The sequence below is a fragment of the Netta rufina genome (genome assembly GCF_964035555.1).
Source record: "Netta rufina genome assembly, chromosome: 19".
In the NCBI taxonomy this organism is placed as follows: Eukaryota; Metazoa; Chordata; class Aves; order Anseriformes; family Anatidae; genus Netta; species Netta rufina.
In genome coordinates, this window is record NC_140143.1 from 8,928,063 (window position 1) to 8,947,483 (window position 19,421).

Sequence of the window (19,421 nt, forward strand, 5' to 3'; positions counted from 1 at the left end):
GTACAGAGGTTAACTCCTGAAGAAAAACCTCCCCAGAGCCAGAAAGGGCAGGGATATATTTGAAAAAGTAGCTGTGATTCTCCCTGTTGGAGAAATTGCTTTGAGGAAGAAGGTAGAGCTGGTCTCTCTTTACTTGCCATTATTATTGTTGGCACTTCTGATGGCAAAAAGAGCAAATTCCCGCATCTCTTCCGGCTCGCCTGCCCCCAACTGCTCACAGATCTCCTGCATGAGCTCCTTGATCACCTGCAGTGAGGAAAAAAGCAGTTAAGTACCATGGCCAGGCAAGCCCAGTTCAGCCCCAGAACAGTTAGACATGCTGGGCCTGGTGGAAGGCAGCAGTACAGCTCTGGCCGCTGCAGAGGGAAACAGGCTGGGTGAGGCATCCCAGCACTGCACAGGCTCCACAGAGGTGGGCTACTACAGGGATTCTTAGGAAGGGCATGGGAAACCATCACAGAACTGAGGGAAGCATTGGACAGGTCCAAAGGTTGACAGTTAAGCAAATTCTGTGGTGTTGCTCCAAGTCCAGATCAATGGAGAAATGCAAAGCAGAAAACTCACAGTGAATGTCCTGATTCGGGCAACGTATTCCACTCCTCCAGGCATCGATATCTCCAGCCGGCGGGCACCACGTCCTTTCTGCAAAGGACAGTCTTTAGGCAGCAAGACACACAGGATCCCATCTGCCCCACAACCCTTTCTCCCTCTTCGCTCCTCAGCTCATCCTCTCACTACTTGCCCGCAGTACCTGACTCTTCCCCGCCCACATCCCTGTCTATGGGGCATTTCGCTTCCCATTTCCCTTACGGACATATGCCTGATGTCCTTTCTTGGAACAGTAACTGCTCTTGCTTCCCACTTCTTCCATATGTAGTAAGGCTTCACATGGCACCTCCTGCCAAGCCTCTGCCCTCCCTCTCTTCCCAACATCCCAACTCCTCTGCCCGTCAGTACCAGCAATGCCTCTAACTCCACCGGGAAAGGAAGGTGGCGACGACCCCCATACATGAAATTTTTTCGCAGGTTGCTCTGACAGATCTTGGCTACATCTGTAGGAAAAGAAAAAATACTGAGCCAAGCAGATGACCAGGCGTTGTCTCCTACAGCTTTGGGTCTTCCTGGCTGTGTTGTTTAACCCCGTGCCAACATGAGGAGAGGAAAGAGACCCCTACTCTGCCAGGAAATGTCCAAATCATGAGGAGCCAGCCCCAGACAGTGCCTAGGGCAACAGGAGTACACATGAATGCCCAGACAGAACTAGAACCCTCTTTTCTGAGAGTATTCAAACCCAAATACTTCATAGCTGATGACTGCTGAAGACCACAGCCTGACTTTCCCCCAAGATCTAGCTACCAAAATGGGCTTAAGTCACAGGGCTCAGCTAAGCGTCAGGGAGAGACACAATTCCACTTTGCTTGGGTGAAAATGCAATGGAAAATGACCTCTGCAAACAGAAAGACTACTGATACAAAGCAGACTTTCACCTACAAGTTCAGCTCCCTCAGTATCCCACTCATTTCTCCTGCCTGACAAGATAAGGGAGATTTCCTAATTGGACCACGTTCCCACCTAGATTCTGTCTCCTTTCCTTGACTACTGGGCCTTTGTAAAAAGAGGGCAGACGTTTATTCTACAGGACACAGAAACAGCCATACCATGGTGAGTGCTGGATGGATCACTGCTAGCTTGCTGCAGGAACTTGGTGGCATAGGGCATCAGGATTTTGGAAGGAAGGAAGTACCCGGTGAGCAGGTTTAGGAGCAGCCAACCACGCAGAACACTCTCCCTGTGGGACAGAAAGAACTGTGGGCACCTTGGAACAAGGCAATTCCTGCTCCATCCAGCTCAAAGTCACCCTCTGCCCTTCTGACCACCTACAGGAGGTGCCAGTGAACAGACGGTGGTGGGGACACAGCTGGGGACAGTACACCATGAAGGGGCAGCCTCTGCTCCAGCCCTGCCATCCACACAGCGAGGCAGACAGCTCCCCTCCAGCCAGGCACAGGAGCTGACTGCTGGTACTTACTCTTTGTGGTTGAGAGTGACCTGTTTGATGACCTGGCAGTAAACTTCATCGTGCAAATTCTCCTTCTCCTTGCACAGCTGCATTCAGAGAGAAGGGAGCATCAGAGAGGTGAAGAGAGCATCAGAGAGGCTCCAGGTCATCTCTGTGCCCCTTCTCTTCCAGCTCCTGAGCTTTGCCAAAAAATTGCAGATTCCCAATGTGACTTAAAGCTTGGGCACGACAACCTCTGGTCTGTAGTGCTATATAGGCTCCAGGAAGCAGGCAGGTCGTGCTCTCATCCAGAAAGTGAAGCCCAGGAAAAGCTTCTACATGCACAGACACACAAACCCCTGCCCATAATTTTTAATCAGCTTCTCTGTTTCAGCTCCTTTCCTCACACAGGGCATTGTATTATGGCCATCCCCACTCTCCCCCTTTCCTACAAGGTCTTGGCCCCTTATTCCCACTGGCACTTGCCCAGAGGAAGGTCACAAACCTGAAGGATTTCAAGGACACACTGAATGTCATTCTGGTTCTTGAGTTTTGGCTGATCTCCCATGAACCGCATCAGAGCTGCAAAGCAAAGGACAGTATTTAGGTCTAAGCAGAGGTGATCCATGCGGCAGGCAGTAGACTAGACAATGTCCTGAAGGCCTTTCTGCTCCACAGGCTTCAGTAGGCATGCACTGGACAAGTGTTCTGGGTGTGGCATCAACCCAGGCAGTGTGTGTTCTTGGACACTTTGCAAAAGGCAAAGTGCATTTTGCTGGATGCTTTCAGCAAGGACAAAGGTGGCTGTTAACAGCAGAAGCGTATAAGGAGCTCTTTCCTCTGTTTTCCCTCTCTGGTGCCCACGTGTGGCCAACCAAGAGCATCCCAATCAACCGTGCCCCATTCTGTCCTAAGGAATACTTACTTAGGAAGTTTTTCGTAGCAAGTTCATTCAGTTCAATATCAGAGTACTGGAGCAAAGACGCCTGGATTGGGACCTGCAGGGCCCAAACACAAGGGTGAGCTGGGGAGGCAGATCAGCACCAAGCTGTGCTGCAGGCTTCACAGAAGACAACAGCTCCTAATATCTCGAAGGCAGCATTGAGGAGTAGGGGTCACCTATATTTCTGCATTGACTGGAGCCAAAAATCTGCCCTCTGCTCTTTGCCATGTGGGGACAAAGCTAGAGGTGATGCTGGAGCTGGGATTCTGGCTGTAACAGGGAAAAACTGGGCTCACCTTGGTGTGGTGGACGAGGTCAGCTATACTCTTCTTTTCAGCAGGCATCCCCTTCGATTCCAACCTAGCCAGAGCAGAAGGAACATAAACCAATCCAAGAAATATCCCCCAGAAATGGCTTGGTGTGTCTCAGGCTACACACGTCTTGTGCATGCCTGCTCAGGAAGGAACAACAGCCTACTCACATGGACTGAGCCTCTCGGAAGTGGGCTGCGGCAAAATCCATCATGGTGTAATGATCACCAGCAGGGACTGACATGAGGCTGCTGTTATCTGATATCAGGCTGGGAACAGAGCCCTGCAGGGACAGACACCAGACTCACCCTGAAAGGTCAGCTGAGGAACTGCAGCGTGCATTCTCCTTGTCTGTAAGACCTGGAAATGTCTCATCTGTGTGTGGTGCCTCTGCTACCACTATGATAGTATTTGAGTGCTTCTATCTCCAAGGATTAAGCAGTTATCTTCTTCCCCCTAACTCTGGAGTTCAGACACTAAACCAGGGCCACGGACCTATCCTGGCAGGTCCCAGAGAACACAGCCATAACCCCAAGCAGTTCCCCAAAGACAACTCACCTCCCTGCTCGTGTTCCTGCCCTCTGAAGCTTTCATGCTCTTCCGCAGCCCTCCAGCTCTGTCCATGCTGGTGCTGAGGTAATCAGGGGCTGCAGCCAACTGTACCAGGTTGGTGGGGAAAATACCAGAGCGGCCACCAGTGGAGCCAAACTGCCAGCCTGCAGAAATAGAGGAGAAGAGGAGTCAGGAACCATGGCAGCTACATAGAGAAACAAGCAGTGAGGCACCCATCTGACAAAGGAGAGCATCAGTCTCTGACCAGGCTTTCCTGCATCCTGAGTTAACATACCCAATTTGTGTGTGGCAATTTTATTATTATTAATGAAAATTTGGGTCACAGTCAGAGAACTGGAGAGCTGAAGGCTGGCAAGGCCAGCCCTTAACAGTCTGCTTTCCTCTGGTTTAGTCAACAGCAGCATGTAGGGCTTCTGGGCACCATGGGTCCAGTGGGCTCTTAAACACAGTCCCACCTTTCCTGTTGATCCCAATAAACTCCCTCACCTGGCTCCAGGCCTTGCATGGGCAGCAGCTGGATGAGGTCACCCTTCTTGAAGCTAAGGAGGCTCTTATCATCCGTGACATAGCTGCGCAGAGCAACGACATAGTTGGTATCCTGGGAAAAAAAGCAATGGGGAGGTCAAATCTTGTCCCCAAAACATGAGAGACCCAGAACATGTCACCCCATGGACCCTGTCAGGTTCATGTAGGAAAATGCTTCAGTTCTGTGCTGCAGTACAGCCACTCCCTCACCTGTCTCAGCTCCTGGATGAAGGTTTCCACCATGGCCTTGATGCATGGAGCTTTCTGAGAGTGCAGAAAGAGCTGTTCTGTCTTCAGAGAGAACTCCAGGGCATTGCTGCCCTTCAGCTCCACTGACAGCACATCTGCAAAGCTGAGAAAACAGCCAGCATGCTCAGACTGCTTCTGCCAGAGCTATGGGGTGCAGAGCACAGGGATGGGAGTTCTGCAACTTGACATCACAACTTGACATCCTGCAACTACCACCCATGTTCTTCTGCTGACCTGTAGCTGCAAAGGATCTTCAGGTGCTCAGGAGTATAGCCAGATGCTTTCACTATTTTCAGCAGCCGCAGGCCTCGGTGAGAAACACCCAGGATCTGGACATCACTTCCATTTTCACCCTGCAAGAGAAGTGCAGCAGAGTGCACCAAAGGCTCCTTCCCATGTGGACAGGATGCAGGAGGGGAAGATGCTACCACATGCACCACGAAGGAGGCCCTGGGCTAACAGAGGTGTGAAACCCAGCAACATTTTCACAATAGTTTGGAAAACAGAGACTTCAATAAAGGAGACAGAGGAGCAGGACTCTGAGGATGCAGAAAGGCAAATGGGAGAACCTGGGGGGACAGGAACACCACTGGCAGCAGCCAAGCAGGTAGCCTGGACAGAGAAATTATTAGGAAGGACATCAGAATGATGCAAATATGTAAGCAAGGAATAAGAGGAGAAAGGTACAGAAAGCACAGAAGACTGAGTGATGTGTGGCCAGGTAAGGGAGAGAAAGCCAGGACAGAAAGATCCCAGGTGAACCAGAGCTACACAACTACAGTAAACGTAGGGTATGTTGAGAAGATTAATACTCACGTGAACTGGGAAAAGGCGGGAGAAATAGTTAGCCCAGTTGTCCCGAGCAGCCAGTACAATCCTCTTCTTTATCCCATCCTCCTGAATGGACTGGACATCATTGCCAACTCGAAATTCCGCTAGCAGGGATACAAAGCAGATACTTTCTCAGCAAGACAAACACGGCAAAGTCTCCCTCTGCCCAGGGAGATTTATTGCCACCATTCCCACTCAGTGATTACAAAGCAGCCATTAGCATGCAGAGGCGAAAGGATACCACAATGGGAAGAACCAAAATAATTTGCACGTGCCAGTGTGCTACTAGGTTTTTCTCCTCCTCTCCATTAAGCTCCTGTCAAAGAAGAGATCTGGATTTTGAGACAACTCAAAATCCAATACTTAAGCTTCAGTTTCCTCTCCCCACAAGGCATGTATCGTAATTAAGTTTTTGTGGCTCAGGGAAATTTCAGAACCATGTTCTGGCCATTTGGAACAGGCAACCATGGCACTACACACAGCAAACACAAATACGTTTTTTTGCTGCAAGTGACAATTCTCCTCTGCCCTAAAGTCCTGACTGAAAGGCCATGGAGGTTTGTTTCTTGTTTGAAACTAAATGCTGGGATGGGCACAAGGAGGAGGGGAGGATGGGGCTGTTAATTACTCAGCAGGTCTTTCATCTTGCGCTTCTCCTCTCTGGAGATCCGAAGGCAGGAGTTAGAGAAGGTGTCACGCATGATCTGCAGAAGAAGGAAACAGAGAGGCTTCCATGAGAGGCTGAGTGTGTTGAGGCTGTTAAAAAATGAGTTCAAGAGAAGAAAGAGCAGGGGCTTGACTAGATGAACCTGGAGAAGGGACTGAGACCTCTAGCGATGCAGAAGTGAAGGCAGTTTATGCAATGTACTCGTGGAGTACTTTGTCTCCATGGTGAGATATAGCGGTCCCTGAGTCATACATCAGTACATACCTGTTCACACAGCAAGTTCAGACAATAAGGGTGACTGAAGTTTTCTTTGGGGTAAAACACCTGCAAGAGGAGGATAAATACAAAACTGAGATTACGTATGTTTACAGATGTTGCTCAAGTTGTTGCATCCCTTCCCAGGGATGTTGTATAATCCATGTGTCCTACTGCCAGAGAGGAGTGAATCGACCTCCAAGTCTAGGCAGGGATGAGAGACGGCAAATAGGAACAAAAGAACCAAATGTGATCAGGAGTGAAGGATCAAAAATAAAGTGGTGAGACCATGGGATGAGCTTTGGACACTTTGGTGCACTTGATTCTAAACACATTTGTACTATTTACACAGAAAAGCACCAGGTAACAACGTATTTATTTGTAGATCTCTCACTGCTTTACAGGGGAAGGGAAGGGCAGATAGGAAAACTGAGATGCATGAGTCAGCAAGGCAAAGTAGGACCTGGATTCCTTGACTATCAGATGGGCACGTAACTCCCTTCTCCTGCGTCGTATGATGTCCTCTCTGAACTGCCTTTGTGTTCTTACATCACACTGGTTGCATGTGACAAAAAGCAATTTTAACCTAACGTGGGACCACTTCTCTTCCCCTACAGCCAGCCCTCAGCTAATCAGCTGTACCTCTTTGCGCAGAAAGATTTTCCAGGCAGGGTTGACATAGGAAAAGCTGACACTGGCAGTTAATTTATACAGCTGGGTCTTGATACCATCATCTTCTATTGAAGAGCCTGGGTGAGAAGAAAGAGCAGTGAAGATGGGCTTTGGTGATTACAGGGTCACCTGTCAGAGACTTACCAAGAGAAAGGGTACGGTACCATGTGCCTGACTGAAGATTATTACAAGCAACCCTCCTGAAGGACAGTGATCAGCTAGCATGAATGCATGCACAGAAGCCATCATGTGATAGCATGTATATTTACTGTATTAGCCACAAAGTTCAGTGCTTATAATAAAAACACTCCAGAAACAGGGAGCACACAGTGTCCCAGGCAAACTAGTGCCCCTGTTCTTAAGCTCAAAGACACAGTTTCACTCTATGTCATTATAAAAAGGCTATTAAAAGGATTCAAAAGGACATAAAAGCTCTTTCCTGAGCTTGTGGACTGCAAGTTTCTAGCACAATGCATCCAGTACTTGCACTGGATTTTCTCTCTGCAGGAGATCTATTAAAGATAGGCTCAGTTGGTAGGCAACCATTCAAAGGTATTGCTCTACGAGGTAGGAATGTCTTCATTTACGCAGCCACAACTCTTGAAACTTCAGAGTTAACAGACAATCAGAAATGCAAAATATCCCACAGTTCAGCTGTTTCTATATCCCTATTCAAAGGAACGTGGGGAATTTTCAGGCTAATCCAGTTACCAAGATTTGCCTTCACAGAACTTCCTAAAGATCCATCTTTTAAAACAAAGAGGGCGGGAACACGAGGAAATTCTTTTATAACAGGGAAGCTACTGTGGGATGGAGTCCTACAGTAATGTGCTTGGGCAGACTGTTTTTGCACATTATAAAATGTGATGCTGATGAGTGTTTTAGATAGCTTGAAACACATTGGTACATGCATCCAAAACAGTTGCCAAAGTATTACATGAATTACTGCTCCAGGCTCCCACTGAAACTCAGAGGCCAAACCTAGGGCTGAATAACACTTCCAAACTACTGCTGGAAAGAATTAGTTATGCCATTTTTCAAGTGGGTAGTATCCAAACAGCTTCCTTATGCATCCAGCGTCTCAGCTATCCCGTTCTTCCCCAAAAAACATTCCCTCATTCCTCAGCCTATCTTTAAGGACCCTCCAGAGGCTCTAGAATGTAAAACACCTGCCTCCCCATTCCTCCCTCGTCTAAAGTCCATCCACTGGATTGCAGCTGTAACAGGGTAGCTATGCTTCAAGTAGGCAATAAAACATGTTGTGGACTGGACCTTGACAGAGCTGTAGCCCAAAGGTCCTTTCTTTATTTAGCTCCATTTTTCAGAGGGACCCAGCCCTTCCTTCGTCATTTGCACCTGACATCCTGCACTGGAAAGAGAGAGCTGGGAAGCACCATGCTGAGTGCTGGGCCAGACTCAAACTGCAGTGACAGTCTGTCTGATTTCACACAGACTGCTCGGTCTTTGGCCAGCTGGCAAATGCCAGATCATGTGCTGTGACTGTCCCAGGCTGCTAGGCTGAATCTGCCCCATTATCTTCTATCAAATCCCGCTTGTGAGAAGTCAACACTCACCCTTCGCTGTGAATTCCTGTGAGTCTTGGTTCCCAGGCAGGAGAGATGGGGGCAAAGGTGGGGGAACAGGGGGAGAAAGAGGGGTCTGGGAATCTGGTGGGGTACTTGGTGGCTGGCTGAAGATGGACAGGAGAGGCAACTGTTTCTCCTTGATAGAGCTAGAAGCTGAACCTGGCTTGGGCTTGGGAGGTGGAGGTGGCCCTTTGGGACTCTTCTCTTGCGGTACAGGGGGAGGCTGCAAGACAGCAAAACCATTCGATACAGTCATTCTCTGCATCACTACACGCTGACTGACACAGCTGTTAGAAATAACACCCAGGGCAGCAGCCCAGCCCTGGGAGCAACATCTGTTTGAGCAGAAATACCAGAAGCTTTAAATCAGCATACGATCTACAAACAAATGAAGATTAAGCAAACCCAGGTGCAGAGAAACAATATTTGAGATTGGACCTTATGGTTGGGAAAAGGAGAAAAAGGCGTTAATAGGCCAAGACATCAAGAACTTGGGGCCAAATGTGAGGAACATGAATAGTTGTCTCTCAGTTGCTTGCTTCCAAATCAGTCCTAAACATTCCACAGCAGGACTTGCAGCAGCAGAGCCCTTTCTCCAGGACCTCAAGAGACTTTACAGACTGCAACCCAGGAGATGCAACACTGTGATATGATTTCACAGCTATCTATTTACACTACAGGAAATCACCTGGCTGCTAGTGCACTATCAGATAGCTCCCAGCTGGGGATTGGATACACAGACCCTCTCTGCTGAGGTGACCAGAGAGAAAAGTACTCACTGATTTGGGAGAATTGGGATTCACCATCCCTAGCTTGGCCAGAGCCTCATCTTTGGGGTCATTCCTCTTCATAAATGGCTTGGACACTCTCCTGCAAGACAAAGGGGGAACAGAGGTGTTAGGGCTGCAGCAGGGCTGTGGCCACATATGGAGCCACGTAGCAGCGCTGGGATACAGTCCCCTTCAGCTCTCTCCTGCCACGTGGGTGGCTCCCACCCTCTCACCTGATGGGCTCGATGGGCTGGGGCTCGGGGGCAGGCCTGCTCTGGTACATTTTGATGATGTTGCGGATCTCTCGGCTGGGTTCAGGTCGTGACGCAGGGCCCGAAGGTTTCACTACTGGTGGCTCCTTCTTTGCTTTTGGTGTCTGCTTTTTTGGCTTTGGCTCAGGAGGTGGCAAAGGGGGAGCAGGAGCTATTGGGAGTAACAGCTTTAAACACCAAGCCAATAAAAGCACAGGAGAAATCCTTTTATCTCATTTGATTCTCCCTCTCTTTCACTCCTTGGCTGACCAGGTATGGCCTTCCCCCACCCTGCTTTAGGATCCCATTTCCCAAAGCCCAGGCCCTTCTCTCTCCTCTGCTGTTGAGACTCCCAGGAGAGACAGATCTTTTCTTCTTCTGGCTACATCCTGAGCTGATGCTCATTCCTGGAGAGCTCTTGCTTATCAGTCTGCCTGGGTCTCCACTGCACGTCATCTTACCTGGCTCTGGTTTAGGGCTGGGCTTCTCTTCCGTATTCTTCTTCTCCTCCTCTTCCTTCTCCTCGTGCTTTGGCTGAGGATTTGCTGGAGGGGTCCAGATTTTGGAAGGTGGCCTGACTTTCTTCACTAGGATCTTTTGCTCTCCTACATTGGAAGAGGGACCTGAGCTAGTTAAACTTAGCCAAAAATTATCATTAATGGTACAGTTTCCACTCTTGCATCAGTCAGCATAAGCTGGTGCTTTCTAGAGGCAAAGGAGAGCATGGCAGTCAGAAGCCCAAAGATTTCTAGAAAGTTGGCAACACAACACCCCATGATCTTAACTGTAGCCAGCTGAGCAGGCACATACACTGTGTGCTACACAGAGTACCAGAACTCCTCAAGGGATTAGTTGGGTTCCATATAGAGAGACAAGAACCCAGCTGTTACGCCAAGGAAGCTGCAGAACAAGGTGTTACAAATCAAACTCCCAAAGTGGTCAATACTCACCCATCTTCTGAAAATATGCTCGCTTCTGCTGGAAAGTTTCACGAGGATTGTCATCATCTTCACTGTCAGAGAACTGGTCTTCTGCGTAGTCATCAACCTGCAGACAGTTCACAATATGGTCAGTTAGTACTAGCCAGCAAATACCTCTGTTGTGCCTTTGAATTCAGAGATGATCTTCTGTGGGTGGGTTTGGACTCTGATCCAGAACTTCTCCCAGTCTCAGAGTGTTCTAAGAGATCAGTCTCTGACCAAAGGAATCATCAACCCAGTCCAGAGAAAGAGGAGTATGATATAGCTCCAAGACAGCTTGCTGAGACACAAAGAATTCAGAGCCATGAAGTTTCCTATACACCATGAAATTCAGATCAGCTGGGAATAAATTGGCAACACCGCAGCCAAACCACAGACCTTAATGTCACCATTTTTGACCCTGTGTCTTAAAGACTGAGCAAGTGAAGCTTGAAAGGCCTGTGTCATAAGTAAATACAGCTCTCAGCCCTCCTCTCTGTCAAGCCATTGCCGGACTTGAAGGGAAGTACAACAAATGCAAAGCATGACATTCAAACCCAATTCACAACCACTGTTTGTTTCTCATACCACTTCTGCCTGAGCTGGTGGTTCTGGAGCCTTTGGTGGTGGTGGTGGTGGTGGTGGTGGTGGTGTAGCACTCTGGCTGCTGGGAGATGACTTGGGTTTGGGGTGAGTAGCTGGGGCCTGGGCTCGTGGTGGACTTGAGGCTCTTGGCCTCGAGCTCTCATGAGACTGTTGCCGCCGCTGCTGTTGCTGCTGCTGTTGCTGAGAAAGGGTCATGGCTTGAAGGGTCATCTGCTGGGCCTGGAAGAAGGAATTTTTTACTCACCCTATGGTGTCTCAGTGTCCTCATGTACACAATCAGGCAAAAAGGGTTATTTCCAGGTTTGCAGTCTTATTTAACCCTGACTTTATATACCTAACCCCAGCACATAAGCTCAGAGCATTACAGAGCAGGCCTAAGGCAGAAGGGGAGCATGGTAGGCTCCTCACAGCACATACCCCCGTGCATTCTCCTTCCCCCATTCTGGGACCTCTCCAACCAGTCCCTTCTACTCACCATGAGCATGGCTTGTTGGTTGATAAAGGCTTGCTGTTGTGCTGCTAACTGATTGGGATCTACAGCTGGCATCACAGGCTGGGGCATAACCATGGCTGCAGAAGAAACATACAACACCCTCAGGCGACCATTCCCCACGCTGCCTGAGCAGCAGCCCAGAGCTGAGAGCTCACTGTGCATTCAGCCTGATATTCTGATGCACAGGCTCCGTTAGGATGCCCACCCTTTCATCCCCTTTCCCTGTACAGTTACTGAAGCTCTGAGTTATTACCTGGCATAGGTGCAATCCCACCTGCCCCTGGCATCATGGGCATGGCAGCTGGCATCCCCATCATCGAAGGCATGGGCTGGTAAGCTGGTGTTTGCATCATTCCGGGGAAGCCTAGAGGCAAAAGGCCACACGTACAGGACTTTCAGGGAATCATAGATCAGGAAGCCCTGATCAGTCCCACAGAACACGTCACATAGGCTGTGTACTTCTGGTTCTCTTGGCATGCACCAACCACAGAGACATGCAAATGCTTTCTCTCTTTATACACAGCAGGATACACCACAAAAGTCAGGTGGACAGAGGAAACCAAAGAGAAATGTGTGGCCTGCTAGACTTAGCAGGATGCAGACCCTGCTACTGCAGTCTTGCTGAGGACACCACATTCTTCCTGACTACCGTATGCCTGTGTATGATTACAGAGAAGGGTTTCTCTTGAAGGATGGGTAAAAATCTCTGGGACTGCCAAATCCATGTGGATCTCTTTGCAGCAAGTAGCTGCCAAGTATGCAGAGCTCCTGAAACCATCCCAAAGCCTCAGCTATCACTGAGATAGTGTCTCATTAAAGGGGACTTATCAGAGAGTCAAACATTTGCCTGTTTCAGAGCCCTGACAAGGACTTTCACTGAGACAGTTTCACAAAGTTGAATGTATTTAATAAGGTGACAGACATGGCAGATTTGGAATTGCCACTGACAAACACACTTACTGCAATAGCACTAATATACAATAACAGCGCTAATAAAACGCTATCCCAAGTATTCCTCGCCAAAGGGTGAAGAGCTTACCAAGAAAGCATCCCTGTATTGGTGGAGAAGGAGCACAGCCCACTAACTGCCTCCTTCCAGGTTTCCAACTCCTTCTTACCCTCCTCTCCACCCTCTGCTCCTCTGCTCTTTTTTCCTCTTTTTTTTTTTTTTTTCTCTTAACACTAACTTTTAATACTAACTCCTAATACTCTTTTATGTGCTGACCTTATCTGTTCCTCCCCGGGGTGACGTTTTGCATGATTTTGGTGAAGAGTCTAGTACTACAATCCAGGTTGGTGCTTATCAGTGACACTAACAAGTCTGACTGTTCGCCACAGATAGCCTGGGATCCCCACCCTGCTGAGAATAGCCAAGTCTTGGGCTCCAAACAGATAAAGAAAAGTAAGGAAACCAAACACATAAACCAGAACCTCTACAGAGTTCAGACTTACTAACCCATGGAATAGCTAGAGATGATGGGAAATTCTGAAAAGAAGCAATTAAAAAAAATCAAAATGAAAACCCTTCCTTTGAAAAAGGCAGCAACTATTTTGGGAAAGCACAAGGTGAATAGAAAGTGAATACACAACTTGTGAGTGCTGTACACTAGGGAGGAGATGGCCTGGGTCAGAAGCAAGCTATCTACTGCCTTGACCCCTAGACCAACCTGGGGGAGACATTAAAAGCAGAACAAAGGTGATAACTTTACCTAGCACCTTCCCCAAAGCATCTGTCTCCCAGCACCTGGGAACAAGTGCAACTTCTGATGACTTAGGTTAAAGTCAAATGCTCTTTGTGAATCAGCTGAGCCCAGAAAGCAATTAGCATTTGAGGGGCTCCTTGGCTCTTGCTCATTGAAGCTTACGAACCACTGCAGTTGTTTTCAGCTGTCTACATCCCCTTACAGACCTGTAGAAGGAAACATTCCTCTCTGTGTGGGTCCAATCTTCCCACCTCCCTTCATGCGTCCAGTCAGACTCTCCCTGTTCTCCAAATCCTGTGTCAAGAAAAAACAGCTTTATCTGAGCTCAGGCAGATGGACTTCACAGTGGGATAGCCATCCAGAGGCATATCTGAGCAAAAGCAGAGTGAATAGACAGGGGCACGCTTGAAGGAGTCACAGGGAGAGAAGAGCTGCAAAGAAGAAGTCAGGGGGAACAGGGGGGACTTACTGGAACTCTGGGGCCTTGATGCAGTACAGTGCTGAAGAGATCATCCACATAGTGATCCAAGCCTATGGGTTCCCCCCGGCCATCTCTGAATCTTGAATCTACAAGTGGAGTGGAGTCAGGTTATAAGGCAGGTAAGGAACATTCCCATCTCCAGACCCTATTAGACAGTCATATTTTGGAGCGGAGCCCTCCTTTGTTCTACATCAAGACGAGTCTCCCCTCTGCTCTGATTTCCTGGCTGGGGCACATCTTATCAGTGCTGTTCACAGTCCCGAGCAAGAGCTCACCTCGATGGGCATTGCTGAACTCTGGAGGCAGGCTTGGTGGTGGAAAGGTAGGGGCCTGGATACCTGGAGCAGGGGGAATCCTGTTGAAGGGAAAAGATAAGATAAGGAAAGCACAGCATGATGAGAGAGATAGGACACTGGATGACAGGGACAGACGCTTTGGGGCAGGAGGACAAGGTGACTCACGGATCCATGGCAGAGTTCAGGAAGAAGTTTCTGTCCCTTTCAGGTGTGATTGGGTATCCACCTGAGGACTGAGAGGGGCTGCTGGGGTTGCTGACATCTTCCATCTCTCCAATGAGGTCCAGCACAAAGTCACAGCCCAGCAAGTCCTGCCACATGTTGCCAGTAAACATGGAGACAGACCAGCCTCGAGACTTCTTATCACAGCCCCTGGTAACAGGGAAAAGAAAGAGAAAAAAAAGATGTCAGGATACACAGGAGGAAAGAGAAGGAAAACACTGCATTCAGTTTTGTCCTGCCTTGTCTGTCCTGGCATCTTAAGTCCTTAAGCTTTAGGGTGTGAATCAATGATTAAGTGCCCAGGGTCAGGAAAATATATGAATCAGTATTTGTCTTTTTTTTTTCTTTTAATCTTTTCTCTGAAGCTGCTCTGACGGATCACACCACTGATTTGTGTGTACCTAAAGAGGCCCACAGTTCATGTACACAGATGGAAGGGGATAGGGAAAGACCATGAGCTGGAGTGGGTAAGGAGTGGCTATTCCACATCTGACTATATAAAATTCCAAGCTGCAGCCCCAATTGATCTTAACCCGAAAACCAGCGATAGCCTCTTGCACATCCCCAGATCTCTTATCCTCTGGCAGTACCTTGCACTTAGGAGACAGCCTGCAAACTGCTCTCCGGTCATCCAGGACTCCACCTCAGCTGAGAACTTCTCCTCTAGCACATAAAACAAAGAGTCAGTACACACAGCCTCCCGGCAAGACCCAAAACACCACCAAAGCTCTGCCGGGCACAGGCAGAGCCCAGCTGGAAAGCCCAGCTGGATGGCACATCTCAAAGCACTTTCAGACTGACAGCTGAAAGTCCTTGCAGTGTCCTGGTTCGTTTGGGCCACCACCCCACTGACCAAGGTGCCAGAGCACGGATGATCTGCACCTGATTCACACAGGTTCTGTTCACTCATGGGGCAGCATAAGCCAATATTTGAGAAGGAAGAAAGGTTCAGAAAGTCACTGTGACAAAGGCAGTACCATGGTTTGCATGAGCTATGCAGTAATGGGTAACAGGAAAACTAAACCCAGAGAGATGCAGAACCAGGACAGCCCTCTGTTGAAATGGGCCCAAACCCAGAAGAATCTTATCCTTCAGCCTGAGTAGCAGGTCTGAGCTCATCAGAATCAGACTTTGGAGTTTGGGCTCTGGATTCAGATGCTTCTATCCCCCACTGTTGCACCAGCCAGAAGCAGTCAGTCTGATCACTCTCCACTAAGCTGCGGGAAGCATCTTCTGAATGCTGGTTTTTGCACTGGAAAAGTCCTTAGGGACTAGAAGCACGAGTTACCATTAAAGGTATGGACATCCAGCACCATTTTCCCTTTCCTCTGGTTCGCAGTCCACTCCAGCTGAGTGGGAGGGTAGGCTCGGGAGAATACAGAGTCTGTGTGCTGTGCTGCTGTCAAGATCTTACGCTGGCAAACAGCATTGAAGCCATCCATGCCATGATCTGACACAAATCTAGGAAAAGAAAACTGCCTTTAGCGTGTTGCTCATTTTTCTTAATCTTAATGAAAGTGTAGCTAGCTCTTTCTCCCCCTTACTTCAGCAACGGCTTCTCCAGTGCTGGTGAAGGGGCAAAGGAGCTCAGTAAAGTCGCCATCAGGACCCAGGCTCGCTGGCTGTGCTCCACATCCGGGTTCTTCCATGTCTGGGTGACCACTTGACTGAAGATTTCATTGCGCAGAGCCACGTTATCCAAACCTTTCCTAGCAATGTAGTTGCCCAGAACTACTTCCTGCCAGCCGTCAAGATTCTGGTCACCAATGAACCGTAAAATCTAGAAGCATTCAGGGAGAAAGAGAGCGCTTTAACTGCAACCTTCTGGCCTGAATTGTGTTGCGAAGTGACAACCTGAACTGTAAACACCAGGGTGCTTGTGAGCCTAAGAGCTCTCAGATCTGCACATTTTCTCACGCTTTGTGCACCACCTAAGCTCTGAGGAATTTGGGAGGCAGTGCTCATAGGGACAGAACCCTGACTAAAAGTCTTCTTCAGTTTGTTCTTTACGTTGGTCTTCTGCCTCAGAATTTGTTCTTGGGCAAAATATTTCTCCTTCTTTGAGCACCAGAGCTCAAACTTGCTAGCAACTTACTACAGGCTATTTGTTGTAGTATCTGAGACCACAGCTGCCAAGATGTAAAAATATGTAAAATAAATTGATGCTCAGCTGATAGTCGTGAAAAGCTCAAGCAGCTAGACATGAGGAAACACTAACTGCTGAATGTTAAGCAGACTTTGGTGTGGTTAACAGTAAAACAAGTAGTATGAGATGTATTACGCTCAACCACATTACACTTAAGCAATGATTCAGCTTCTTAGCTATGCATATCACCATTTTACATGCTTTTTTTTTCTTTCATCCTCTACAGTGTAGTATGTCGCTAGATTTTTTTATTTTTTTTTTCTAAAATTTGCTATGGACAGCTTTGGAGAGGATATTTTTTCCCTCAGAGAATGCCTTAAAATGGTTAGTGGTAGTATGCATGACAGACACTCAACTGAGAAAACCAGAAGATGGAGATTGTTTAGTTCTCATGGAATTCTTTGTAGTAAATCCTTTGTGTATTACAGTTTTTGCCAAAGAAGTAACTATTTTTTTTGATTAGCAATTGAGAGAAAAAATCATGTGATCTTGAGGAAAAATAATAATCATCTGCTCAAACACAACCTATCCACAAGATATTGAAGCTTATATTCTTCTTCAACTGAGATCATTAGGACAAAACAAGGCACTGGTTTTAGGTATTACATTTCCTAATGGGCTTATTTTAATAACATGCAATTCTCAAAAAGGTTAATACATTTGCTTAGAAATCATCTGCAGTTTCATTCTGTTTTCTTAGACTAAACATCACACCTTTAAGAAATGCGTTTTGCATCCACAGGGAAGAGGTGGTAACACTATCCTCCTTATGCAAACACTACAGAATACTACAGAATTAAGGTGTGGTTCCAGGTGTAGTTTTCTTGATGACAAAGTCCCTGCCTTGTTCCAGGCTTTATACAATAATTCACTGTCCCCCTATCGCATACTAACTTAACTGTATGTCTGAGATACCACCTCATGTGACGTCTGTCAGGCTGTTCCAATACTTTGAAGGAGCAGCAATTTATTCTGCTCTCTTCACACACCACGTATTGTAAGCATCTTGTTGCAGAAAGGCAGCAAAGAATTGTCTTATGCACACCTGTTCTTCTAGGCCCTGGTCAAGGAAGACATCTCTTACCAGTTTGTTGATCTCAAGTGCACTCTCCTGGTATTCAGCTTCCAAACGGGTTAAAGGGTAATGCAGGGGATGGCCAGGGGCAGGGAAGTCTGTATTCTAAAAAGAAAAAGGATAGAAACATGCAGTTTGTGGCTGGTATCACTAGAATAGCACGTTTCCCCAGGAGGGAAGCAATGAAGAGAAATAAAGAGAGTTCCCACCTGGAAGTGTGACTTAATGAAGGAGGAGAAAGGGTAGCTGTTAATGGAGGATGGGAGGGAGAGGTCATCTTTGGTCTTGACTTCTGGAGGTAATGCCTCAGTTATCTGGTTGGCCTGTGCTCTATATTGACCTGCAAGAGAAAGAGGTCTTAGAATCACAGAACGACTTCAGTTGGAAGGGACCTTAAAGATCATCTAGTTACAACCCCCATGGCAGGGATGCCACCCAGTAGATCAAGTTGCCCAGGGCCTCATCCAACCTGGCCTTGTGTTATAGCAGTCAGAAAGGCAGCCAGAATACATCTGGCATGCAGTGCACAGTCTGCTCCAATTCACAAGACTCTTCTGCTTGATTATACCTTTTATTGGATTACACAGGTGGCCAAGATATAGCTGTCATTTTGTTAGATGCTATACCAACATAACAAGGAGGTAAATCTTACCTCAACCCATCTGCAAATTAAACATACACATTGTACAAAGAGTTACAGAGGAAACAGAAACGAATATAACATTGTTCAAGATGAGGTAAACAGCTTGGGAAGTTATTAGTGATATTTGGAAGGAAAAAAAAAAGCAAAACAACCTTTCTATCCAAAGCAAAGCATTCCCTTTAAGTTGTTACATTGTTTAAACCCATTTCTAATTTAAACCCATTCTAATTTTTAAAAAACTGGACTTCTGAAGAAGTGATTTTCAATTAAAAAAATACATGTTTCTTTGAAAGTGCCAAAATTCTAGTTTTGACTTCTTAACCTTTAATTTCTTTAAGGATTTTGAAGAAGAAGACAGATGGGTTTGAGATCTCACACCCCAGATATCCAGCTCTGCAAGAAACGTGGGTTCATTAAACATTTTTGCTGTCACACAGCTTTGATCAAAAAGTTTTGTAACATCATTGTCACCAGTTACATCAGCAAAGTTCATCGACAGAGCTGAAAAGATAACAAAGATACTGAATTTTAATCTGGTATGCTGCCCACTGGCCCAAGTTACTTTTCCACTCTGCCATCTTGGGAAAAAACACACGCAATACCTTTTGTCTTTATCATATTTACACTGCAATGATAATAAATCAAATACAACCCAGGTGACAGACAGCAGGTAGAAAATGCACATACATAAAACACTGCTGGGAAACAAGGAAATAAACAATGAAATAAAACAGTGCAGGAAAAGAGAGGATTTCTCACCTTCAGCTACCTGTAGCAGAGCAGCAAGCTCTGCAGGGATCTCCAGAAGTCCAACATCCTGTGGGGAGAGTGAGCAAGTCAACCACTGGGGTAGCAGAAGTGAAACGCCATAAACCCTGAGCTATTCTGCTCAGACTGGGTGAAGCTGCCTCTGAACAGCTGGTTGGAACAAGGATTGACCTCCTGAACAGCAACAGTCATTTCAGCATATACAATATTCAGAAACATTACAAAATAAGGGAGTAGCATATTAACACAGGTACATGGCATGGGTCAGCACAGGAGGGAAAGGTGACTAATTCCTGACAAAAGTCACTGCCACAGGGGGCAGAGACAGGAAATTTGGCTTTCTTTGACTCATTTCTCATTACTAACAAGTTTGTCATATTGCACAGAAGAGATTGTG

At 47.2% G+C, this 19,421-nt stretch overlaps 1 protein-coding gene across 1 annotated transcript in view; it reads right to left on the minus strand.

Annotated features, from left to right (window-relative positions):
- MYO15B (myosin XVB) overlaps positions 1 to 19,421 on the minus strand; it is a gene marked incomplete at both ends in the record, with an annotated part of 43,263 nt that overhangs the window by 3,358 nt on the left and 20,484 nt on the right. Inside the window, 35 exons of the mRNA XM_084298342.1 lie at positions 138 to 246; positions 565 to 642; positions 958 to 1,052; positions 1,659 to 1,789; positions 2,030 to 2,106; positions 2,505 to 2,581; positions 2,925 to 2,997; positions 3,239 to 3,302; positions 3,424 to 3,536; positions 3,812 to 3,969; positions 4,313 to 4,424; positions 4,562 to 4,703; positions 4,835 to 4,953; positions 5,417 to 5,535; positions 6,060 to 6,135; positions 6,363 to 6,422; positions 6,996 to 7,102; positions 8,600 to 8,834; positions 9,391 to 9,481; positions 9,615 to 9,804; positions 10,094 to 10,237; positions 10,583 to 10,679; positions 11,183 to 11,416; positions 11,673 to 11,767; positions 11,944 to 12,054; positions 13,600 to 13,687; positions 13,863 to 13,960; positions 14,150 to 14,229; positions 14,336 to 14,542; positions 14,983 to 15,055; positions 15,681 to 15,853; positions 15,937 to 16,172; positions 17,623 to 17,718; positions 17,823 to 17,953; positions 19,016 to 19,073. Of these exons, the coding sequence (XP_084154468.1) occupies positions 138 to 246; positions 565 to 642; positions 958 to 1,052; positions 1,659 to 1,789; positions 2,030 to 2,106; positions 2,505 to 2,581; positions 2,925 to 2,997; positions 3,239 to 3,302; positions 3,424 to 3,536; positions 3,812 to 3,969; positions 4,313 to 4,424; positions 4,562 to 4,703; positions 4,835 to 4,953; positions 5,417 to 5,535; positions 6,060 to 6,135; positions 6,363 to 6,422; positions 6,996 to 7,102; positions 8,600 to 8,834; positions 9,391 to 9,481; positions 9,615 to 9,804; positions 10,094 to 10,237; positions 10,583 to 10,679; positions 11,183 to 11,416; positions 11,673 to 11,767; positions 11,944 to 12,054; positions 13,600 to 13,687; positions 13,863 to 13,960; positions 14,150 to 14,229; positions 14,336 to 14,542; positions 14,983 to 15,055; positions 15,681 to 15,853; positions 15,937 to 16,172; positions 17,623 to 17,718; positions 17,823 to 17,953; positions 19,016 to 19,073 (4,147 nt within the window). The remainder of the gene's footprint in view (positions 1 to 137; positions 247 to 564; positions 643 to 957; positions 1,053 to 1,658; positions 1,790 to 2,029; positions 2,107 to 2,504; positions 2,582 to 2,924; positions 2,998 to 3,238; positions 3,303 to 3,423; positions 3,537 to 3,811; positions 3,970 to 4,312; positions 4,425 to 4,561; positions 4,704 to 4,834; positions 4,954 to 5,416; positions 5,536 to 6,059; positions 6,136 to 6,362; positions 6,423 to 6,995; positions 7,103 to 8,599; positions 8,835 to 9,390; positions 9,482 to 9,614; positions 9,805 to 10,093; positions 10,238 to 10,582; positions 10,680 to 11,182; positions 11,417 to 11,672; positions 11,768 to 11,943; positions 12,055 to 13,599; positions 13,688 to 13,862; positions 13,961 to 14,149; positions 14,230 to 14,335; positions 14,543 to 14,982; positions 15,056 to 15,680; positions 15,854 to 15,936; positions 16,173 to 17,622; positions 17,719 to 17,822; positions 17,954 to 19,015; positions 19,074 to 19,421) is intronic.